General features: G+C 39.2%; 1 protein-coding gene and 1 long non-coding RNA gene across 8 annotated transcripts in view; one reads left to right on the top strand and one right to left on the bottom strand.

The window, feature by feature from the left end:
- The window catches only part of LOC139959646 (uncharacterized), a 77,557-nt gene extending 73,349 nt beyond the window's left edge, over positions 1–4,208 (top strand). For all 7 annotated transcript variants that reach the window (XR_011790190.1, XR_011790193.1, XR_011790194.1 and 4 more), the window contains one exon: positions 1,990–4,208. This is a non-coding gene — a long non-coding RNA (uncharacterized lncRNA). The remainder of the gene's footprint in view (positions 1–1,989) is intronic.
- A 242-nt stretch (positions 4,209–4,450) lies between these two features.
- Positions 4,451–9,983, bottom strand: LOC139960312 (uncharacterized). Its single transcript, XM_071958600.1, has 2 exons — positions 9,360–9,983; positions 4,451–7,156 (listed from the first exon to the last, which is right to left on the bottom strand). The coding sequence occupies exons 1-2, from the start codon at positions 9,731–9,733 to the stop codon at positions 6,151–6,153; spliced, it is 1,380 nt and encodes a 459-aa protein (XP_071814701.1). The 5' UTR covers positions 9,734–9,983; the 3' UTR covers positions 4,451–6,150.
- Between the last annotated feature and the right edge of the window lie 326 nt (positions 9,984–10,309).

The following is a 10,309-nucleotide window of genomic DNA, read 5'->3' on the forward strand; positions in this document are numbered from 1 at the left end:
AAAGGTTTAACCCTAATATTTGTCTGATCTCTAAATTATGGTATGCAGAAAGAATTCAGGTTATTGTTTGGAATAGTTGAACAAATTTCAAATCAGAGACCCCCTCCCCTTCCCCCTCCCCACCTTATTACATTATGTACCCCTATCCCACAACATTACCTGATCCATACCATATAAATTTAGGTAATGAATTAAAAAATCATAAAGCCAACCGCATTCCCCCCCCCCCCCCCCCCTTAAGAGCAATTTTCATTTCCATAATCCTGACCAAGAAATGACTGTGCAAGTCTTCTGATAAGTAATTATGTGCATATTCTAGCAATACCATAGCAATTTCATATGCCAATCTGGTCACTGCGATGTTTGTCATATGTAAACAGTTAAAGAGTGGCAGGTTCACCTGTGCTGAGTGAGTGAGTGGAGTTGTTGATAGTACATAATCATAATAAAAGCAATACTTTCAGTTACTGTGGTAAAGAGGTGTTCACCTGTACCCGGATGTCAACAATTATAGTCAGCCCTTCATTGTCACACATCAGCCTCCCGCCGTCAGTCACGATAAGATGGTTATAATGTTTAGTTTACCCTTCACAAATCTGCTACCTTTAGTTATCAAAAATAATTTCACAATATAAAATAACGGATGTCGTGGCACCTAAACAAATGCGGAAACTTGTTTGAGTCATCTATTGTTGAATAAACAAAATGCATTGTATATGACGATTGATGAAAAAAAATATATATTTGGGCTGACTTGGGCTGTATGTGACCATGTTGGTGGTTTCTACTCATTTGATCTCCATCATTTATCTAGTTTGGGAGTTAGTACTTCCTTAAGTGTTTTGGCCTAGTACTTCCTTAATTGTTTTGGTCAACAGATATGTAATTTTTCACTGGCGATTAGAAGACCAATTTTTTGCAACCGTCCCCCCCCCCCCCCGCTCTAAGGCTTGGCTCAATAAAATGATCGATCAACAATCAATCGAATATACTGACGGTTGCGCATATGTACGTATGGATTCCACTCCTGCCCCTCCCCCCCCCCCTGGCTTTATAATGAAGTGATCAATTAACAATCCATCAGATCTGTTTAATAGTGACGGTACACAAATGCATTGGCACATATGCATTCTGCTCCCTGCCCCTTCCCCCTCTCCCCTTGGCTAAATGAAACGATGTCTGTCCAATAGTGACAGTGTGCATATGCAATTGCCTCATCACATCCTGTTTTTGGATGAATGCTTTGGATACAAATTAATATCTCTCAAAATGCTCAAATAAGAGAGGGTTTTGTACGTTTTAGTCGTAAAACTAAATCCTGCTCAGATCAAGTGGTTCCGTGCTGGTGTGTATATGGGCATTGAATCAATAAGGAGAACAATCAGTGGTTTCCACAGTCTCTTATGGAGCAGTTTAAGTCACGCTCAGGAATTCAGGACATCCCTGTTTTGTGGTAAGAAATCACTCTTAAAATAGCTCAGTTTGTAATGAATAAATATTTTCTGTAACCTTGATTTGGTTGTTAGATAGTAGAGTATTGCTTCTAAAACAGGATCTAAGTATTTAAGATTTTGTTCTCGTTTTATAAAAGGTACTTGTGTGGGAATGTGTGTTGTTCTGCCATCTGATCAATTGTGTTATTTATTCACTGATTACAGTTTTATCCCATCGGAATTTTTCATTTTAGCATCCTGCAAGAAAAAGGAAAAAGAAGAAATTAGGAGAAATTACCATTGTTTTTGTAATAGTTGCAATTTTTGCATTCGAAAGGAGTGAATTGAAAATAAGGTCAAGTTAGTCTTGAAAACAGTGAAATTCAAAAACTTTGAGAAAACTTTTTCTTTTCAGAATTTTTTGATAGTGGCATAGAACTGAGCAAGGAAGTGTCTACTGATCTTTGCTACTTATTTTTGCTTCATTTTCAAATCCATTTAACTTTGAGTTAAATGTGGCAATGTCCTAATGGCTTTCCTCTGTTTATGTTTTCAGGTCTTGAGGGTCACTACTTTGATGATGTCCGTGGTATTCTGCCTCTCCTCTGAAAGGAAGTACAAAATTTAGATGGAGATCTAGAATTATCCAGATAGAACAACTTTGAAACTCTTCGACAAGTATGGTGGACATGGAAGAACAAGTAATTTCAGCCAGATACTTGGACTTGTCAAAATATCACATCTAAGTTTCAACCAAATGAGGGGGCGTATAGATGCTTTCTAGTCACTTCGCCCAACAACCATTTCGCCCACCAGCCTGGTCATTTCGCCCAACCAGCCTGGTCATTTCGCCCAACCAGCCTGGTCATTTCGCCCAACCAGCATGGTCATTTCGCCCAACCATCATAGTCATTTCGCCCAACCAGCATGGTCATTTTGCCCAACCGGGTTGGTCATTTCGCCCAACCTTATTTTTTCTAATATTCAGTCAGAATAATATTACTTTTTCTATTCCACTAGTTTAATTTGATTTATTTTGGATTAGGTTACTTCGTAATAGGTAAATGAAAAAAGTGAGGTCCGCTCGATATCGATCAAAGTCTGAGCAGTTATTTCGGGTATAATGGGAGGATTACACTACTTTAGGCGTTTACGCATACAATGGAAGTTATATTATTATACAAACACAGGGGAATCGGTCTTCATAAAAACCTTTCAAACCTAACCCCTTAAACACTGATCCATCCTACTGACTAACAATTCCCGAACGTTTCCTTATTAAATTGAAAAAAAATATATATAAAACCCGTCCGTAATATTGAAGTACTTTATTTAATCAATGTAGCCACTTTATGAATGTAACCACATATGTAATCACATATGTAATCAATTTAACCACGACTTCAAGTTTCCTTAATACTCGGTTCGTATCCCGTAACGTTAACAATTCCCGAACGTTTACTATCGAACCTACCCGCACTAACCCCTAAAACACTGATCTATCCTCAAGATTCCTTAATATTCTGCTCGTATCCTGTAACGTTAACAATTCCCGAACGTTTCCTTTTGAAGTATCATATTTAATCAAGGTTGGGCGAATTGACCAGGCTGGTTGGGCGAAATGACCAGGCTGGTTGGGCGAAATGACCAGGCTGGTTGGGCGAAATGACCAGGCTGGTTGGGCGAAATGACCAGGCTGGTTGGGCGAAATGGTAAGGTTGGGCGAAATGGCAGTTGGGCGAAATGGTTGTTGGGCGAAGTGTCCTGCTTCCGTATAGATGACCAAACCCATTGCATGAGAACTTTCTGATTAGATTTGGTGTCTCCGGATATTAAATGTAATAAGTGGGTGCCATTTGCAAACTGTTGGTCAACAAGAAATGGCTCAAGTTTCCCCACTACCAACCCACTTTTTTGCAACAAACTTTGGGTTAACCTGTTTGCTTAAGCTATGTTTATTTGTAAACAAAGCTTGCTTTCAACTGCTCCAAGCAGCATTAGCTATTTTAGCAGCCTGATGTTATGCCTAGGAGATAATGGTCTCTCTGTTTATTTAGATGTTAACTAAAGTACTCTGTATAATGTTTTATGTAATCTTCTAACGCAGTTTGTTATACGGCAATTCAATGTCATTCACAGACAGTATGGAAGAAATATATTGAAAGGAGATAGCTATTTTATCAAGTGTAATTTTTTGGATTTAACTTCTTTGGTCATTTTTCGTTTGTACATTGTTGTTAGCATACAGTATTTCATCATAGTCGAATCAAATCTACATTTTTGGACAAGAATTATTAGTTGTGTTTTGCTGACCTTGCTACAAACCATGGATTCCATCCTTTATAGCTACATGTCTGTGGAGTGTATATGGAAATATCCATGTATTTATCCCCCCCCCTCTCATCCTCCCTCACCCATAAAGCACCCACCAAGCCACCATCTGTCATTCTACTGCTGATAGAATTTGTTGACATTGTTCTTTACTTAGTATTGAACAATGGAGAACTGATGACGAAATTATAGAGCAATGAGAAAGAGCAAAGAGAATTTCAGGCTAGAATAGGATTTTAAACAGCTGGTGACACTGAGTGTCTTCCATGGCATCTTAGCAATCTTCATCACTGGAGCACGATCGAAAGGAGTCGATTAGTCTTTCTCAAAACTGACTCTAGTTTTGGGATGTTGTTTAATTTGCAAGGGGTGGGGGAGACGCTCAATAACACAACGTCAGTCTGACTGCTTAATAAATAAATAAACATGGAAGGATACTTGATACAGCGGGGTGGGAGTTATTTGGAGAGGGGGGGGGGTTTATAATTGGGGAGGGGATGGAGACAAATTTTACCCCTTCATAGTATAATATTGATTTTAATGTCTTGGTCTGCCTTTTCATGTATAAGTTAGGACTTATGTTGGATTATTGCTTGAACAGATTTTGACAATGTTTGAGAATCCATATCGAAATAATGCAATTACCACAATAAATCATCTTGGACAGAGAAAAAGGAAAGAATAAATTGTTTGTTTTGGTTCTACTTCAATTTTAATAACACATATTCTCTTGATTGATACAGTATTATTCATATCCACATGACAGGTCAGGTGATAATAATGAATCATATATAATAATAAGAAAGAACCTGATACAAGACTTACACAAGTATCTCTCTTTAATATAAATTAACTGTACAAAACCATACAAAATAATACACGACTATATAAAAGAGAAGTTTTTTAAAAAATGTACGAAAGGCCACAGAGGTTAGCTAGTACTATATGGTAGTAGTAGTAGTAGGGCAAGTTCAATTCTGTAGAGGTAAAACAAGTTTGATCATTCTATTTCTAAGAATCTTAGAAAAGGTACTTTTTGTAAATTTCGATTGAGCAATAATGCCAGAAAGAGTTAAAAAAAAATAAGGCATTCAGAATATTTTTAGTCATAGTTTTGGTCACGATCATGAAGGCACAATTAGTACTGTAGGGAAAATCAGTATTTAGCAAAATTCGTCTTAGAAATGATTGGATTTAAGAAAGCAATAAAAGCCCCCCAATTTATAAAAATCTGAGATCACCATTATGTGGACTTTGGATTTTACCGATGCAATTTTGTCAGGATGTGGAAAGTGATCAAAATTGTGTTAAATTTGAAGTTTCTTAAAAATTCTTCAAAGCTTTGAAAATGATTATGTCACTTAGGGCTGTTTTAAAACCTGTTGCACAGTGAACTCCCATTTCAATTTTTCTTTGCGTTTGGCTACTGACTGACTCCAACCATCATCTCAACCACCCCCCCTCATCACCTCACCCCCCCCCCATCAAGGCTTTTAAAGTATGCCAAATGGTGACTTCCTTCAATGCAAGTGGTACACAGAAGATCATACTGTGTGGTGAAGCAACACAACTATTACAAGTGATTACTCAGTTTACAATGAAATTAACCTTGAAAACATTGTTGGCTTTTAGAGGCAGTTTAATAGATCACCATAAAACTTTCAACCCACAAATTCTACTGTTGGATTTAGCAGTTCAAAGGTAACAGGAGATGTATAACCATATATATTTGACATAAAAAGACAGGTGTTCAGAGCAAACCCAAGGTCTGTGAGTCTTAAAAATGAGTCATAAATGTGTGACTGTGTGGTCTTGGACAAGAAAGCCTTGAAAAAGAGAAGTTGCCAAAGTTAAAAAAAATTCCTATGACTTCAACTAGACCCCCTAAAAAAAATTGAAGAAATTATGGATTTTCTTATTAGTTACACAAGTAAACTCAAATTGCAAAGATAGCTATGATACAGGAATGTACAATAAAACATTGAAATGAAAGAAAATATGAATACGGTGAATAAGGCACAGAGTTCTTGCAATGCATAGTGCTAATATAGGATCGGGTTATCAGAACCCGACCCCTCCCCCAACCTCACCCCTCCTCATGTTGCTGCTGAAGTTCAATTTAATGAAATGTTTTAAAGTGCCAGTTTAGTTTCCTTATCCAGATAACATCTAAGAAAGGGCACAGGAAACTTTATCTTTTCCTTCACACTTTCTGCTCTAAGGATCTCCTCTCAACCCCCCCCTCCCCCTGAGGGTTGTTTCCAATGAGCGAGTTTGCGCCTTCTTGAAGGGATAATGTAAGAGATGTTAAATAGTCCAGTAGCTTTCAAGCATATATACAAGTTTTCCATGATTGTTCAGACATATGGTGGCTTCTGCTAACTTATTATGAGCAAGCTACCTCGAAGGATTCCCACGGTCTAGATCCCAGTTCCTGTAAGATTGTTGTATGGTTCATGTAGGTAGGGGACTGTTGGGGGGAGGTACCGTAATCGGATGGGTACGTGGACGCAATCCCTGAGCTGGATACAGCCGTAGCCTGAGGATAGTACTCTGACGGTGAAGCCGTACCACTGCCGAAGTGATGACCACCACCGACGTGCGCTGAAGGCTGCTGGTATTCTGGGTAACCTCCGTTAGTAGGGGAGTGTTGAGTCACCGGGGAATGATGCATGGCGTAGTTCAAAGACTGCATGGTGCCATTGGTGTATTGGTTTTCAGAGTTGACCGTAGACGACTTGAGCTTGTCCTCTAGTTTGAGATTTAACGCGGAGGCGTTCCGATGGTTGACGCCGGGGATCGTTCCAGAGCCATGTTCTGCCGATACCCACTGCAGTGGTACCCGAGCGTCACACACGGGCGTGTCAGCTATGTTGGTGTAGCCTGCGGAAGACTGGGGAGGATAGGAGCAGTGCATCTGATCGGACACCAACGCGGTCGGCATGGATGAGGGCATATGGGACATGTGCGACACCAAATATTGGTCAAGTTCCTCGGACTCCAGACCGTCCATGATCGCGGAACCTATGTCTGTGAAATTCATGTCACCCGATACATGCCTGACTGGTTTGCGGATGCTATACTTCCTTCGCTTCTTCATTGGCGGTTGTTGTTCATCGTCATCCTTGGGTGTGGTAGGCGGGGTAGGGGGTCCCTGAGTCGTACCCACGTGGGGTACCATATCGGCTTCACCCTTTCTGGTCTTCCTCTGTCCGCTGGTAGCGGAGTATGTGGAGGTCATTTCCATGCAGTCTGCTTTGGAGCAGGTGTGTTTTCCACCCCTGTTGCGACGTCTGGGCTGGTACTTGTAGTCTGGGTGATCCTTCTTGTGCTGTAGACGCAACCTCTCAGCTTCCTCGATGAAGGGCTGCTTCTCATTGTCAGAGAGCAATCTGCAAGAAATCAATGAAGAAGAGGAAAAGATTGAAATAGTTTACTTTTCCTACAAATTATTATTTAAAATGTAATTTTGAGAGAAGAAAATTATTGGACTACATTAACATGGAACCTTAAATATAAGACAAGTAAACAAGGGCATGAATCAACAAACCAATACATCATTCACATCATATTTGTGTCCAATCCAATTTACAAGTTTACACCCTTCTACACCTCTCCCCCCCCCCCTCCCTTCAATATCCCTCTCCCACTCGTCTCCTATATCCCATCTGTATTGTGCAGTCCTAGGTAAACCAATGGAACCAACCATCAATGGTGGAATGTTTAGGGCAACATGACTATGAATTCAACTGAACATTCCCCGACTTGAGACAGCAGACAATGTTGTATTAAAGACAGTTTCATAAACTCAAAACGATTGCAATGGGAGGGGGGGAGAGGGGGGGGGTTATTGGAGGCACAACCTGTATTAAAGATCAATTGAACATCTTACACATTTACTGAATCTTGTTTATTTTTTTCCCCTCTGGTTTTGTCTTTTTCTCTTTAATCCTCACAACTCCCAAGATCTGGGTATCATCAAAAGTCAACAACAGGTATTAAAACCCAAATCACCTGGGATTAGGAAACATACAGGGTCTGATAACTCAGCAATAAAACTTTTGAAAGGATCTTAAATCTTCATAGATATCTCCAGCTCATTTCATTATTTGAAGCTTTCAGAATTTGTTTGTAACAATTTTACATATTTTTATTTATTTTTATGATGATTTGACAATTTAGGCCAGGAGGACAAATAGGGTTGTAAGCTATATATGCATTAAAGAGTTTCTGCAGACTGAATCCTATTAAATTCTCATTTTTTTTCTGAAGTTGATATTGATAGGTGATAAATGGAGAATTCAAGTTTCCATTCAATGACATAACATCTGCCTTGATACTTATTTATTTTTCACTGAATACCATTTTGAAGGAACACATTTTTTCTCAAAATTCAGTTTGTACACAGATTAAATAAGAATGGTAGCCTACATTGTCACATCTTCAATTCTTGTAATGGAAAAACCACCACATTCAGTGTTAATTTTCTTGGCCTTCAAATCACTTTTATTCAGTGACAACCGACAACATCCCCCATTTGTCCCACCCCCCCCCCTTCTTCCTTCTCCTAAATGATAGTTAACAGTTTCAATCAGACTTTTTCCAGTTTTCTTACTTAGTATTTTCAACTTACACAACTCAAAAAAGCTTCAAGACATTTCTTTCGTCATTATCCATTTTTAAGTTGATAGATTTCTACTAATTAATTGTTCCATTTCTGATCACCATAAATATTTCATGAAAAAATACCAGATTAATAAACTTCTTGTTTGAAACAAAAAAACATGTTCTTTGCATTTACTTCACAGAAAACACTAGTATTGCAAAAACCGAGGCCTGCTTGCAATTTGCTTGCTACTAAAAAGGAAAATTCCTTAATAAAAGCAACATTTCAGATCTCTGGTCTTGGGGTAACCGCCAAAACTTTTGAGAAACGATTACAAACACTTAGAAAATTAAAATCATACTTTTAAAGTTGCGAACATAACTACATTTTATCAGAATTAGCTCATAGGATTTCTCCAGAGGAAGTTGGGGACGGGAGGGGGGGGGGGGGCAAATACGACAAAATACTTTAGCTGAAACCACTACAAAAAGTTGCCTGCCGCCCTTACAGCGTGGGCGTAGATATGCAATGTAAACTGTGTACCCCCGTAAAGTGTGGAGTGTATTTGTGTCACTGATATTAAAATAACATGTCATTAGTAAATTCTGTGGTTAGCAGGCTATGATTAAGAATACTCTTTCATAATTTTGCAGAAACCAGGCTTGGGAATTAAAACCCTCACAATTTCAACATATTATCGGTAAAGCTTGCTGTTTGGATGAAAAGTGAGGGTGCCAAACAAGAATACAAGTTCTCTACAAAAGCACATCGTTCAAATCACAGTTAGTTAGCTGTGTAGTACAGCGTCAAGGAAAGTGTCAATTTAAACTTCTATGAATTAATAAAATTGCTAAACGTGAAACGTCTTACCGCTGGGGCAGTAAGGTTATACATGTACATAAATAGGATAATGTTAAGAACGTTTCAAGGCTTGGAGCTGATTGAAAATGATCATTAGCAAATTTGAAAAGAATAAAACTAGAACTTACCTCCATAATTTTCCGAGTGTTTTACTTAGTTCGGCATTGTGTATGTTAGGATATTGATCGGCCAACTTCTTTCTTGCAGCTTGAGCCCAAACCATGAAGGCGTTCATTGGTCTCTTGATATGAGGGGCCTTCTTGGAACCAGTACTGGTCCGTGTTGGCATCTGGATCGATGACCAATCGTAACCATCCAAAACTCGAGCCACTGCGGTCCCGATCGAAGATGTAAGGTCGCGGCCATTGGGTCCATGAATTTGTTCTCTAAATTCTCCATTGGAACTATCGCAGTCACTAGCAGGGCTAACTGGGTCGATGATCTCGTCAATGGAACTCTCGCTTACACGGGACGGTGACAACTCTTCTTTCTGAGGCGACATGTTTTAAAGAACTTGGGTGTAGAACAACACTTGAAGATGTACACGTAGTCTGATGTGTGGTAAATACAAGGTAATTCGGGAAATATCGAAATTAATCCAAATTTGTATCGTTGCTTGCTATGTGTCAGAAAGATAGTTTAGTTATGACTGTAGATGTCTGGATCCGAGTTTTATACCCCAAACGGTCCGCACGAGAGCTGTCCTTAATTTTCGTGACCACATTTACCTTCCAAATTGTTACACATATTCAACTGTATAAGCCGCTGCTTTTTACCCCACTTGAGTCTCGCCAATCAAACAACTCGAAAAAGTTTTTCTGTTTATTATTCATCATGACTGTTAAGCTCCCTTCTGTGATTGGTTAAAATGCGTGAAGCCGCTTTCCTTCACCACACGACAGGTCTATTACGCACCTGCTGTGGACTGTTCGACTATATGTCAAGGGGGGAAATAGTAGTTTGTTTTGCTTGGAGCGATTGCGTATATGATGGAGTGTGTTCTCAAATTACGCTATGTTGACTCAAAGCACTCGCCGACAGGCTGTACACTGTAGTAGTGATTCATGTACAAGTTCCG

This window comes from Apostichopus japonicus, chromosome 19, assembly GCF_037975245.1.
Source record: "Apostichopus japonicus isolate 1M-3 chromosome 19, ASM3797524v1, whole genome shotgun sequence".
Taxonomy (NCBI): domain Eukaryota; kingdom Metazoa; phylum Echinodermata; class Holothuroidea; order Aspidochirotida; family Stichopodidae; genus Apostichopus; species Apostichopus japonicus.

Bases quoted from the DNA above. Each gene is read 5' to 3' on its own strand.
- LOC139960312 (XM_071958600.1), bottom strand. From the start codon at position 9,733: ATGTCGCCTCAGAAAGAAGAGTTGTCACCGTCCCGTGTAAGCGAGAGT. The intron at 7,157-9,359 runs GTAAGTTCTAGT...GATTTCTTGCAG, and splicing joins ACACTCGGAAAATTATGGAG to ATTGCTCTCTGACAATGAGA.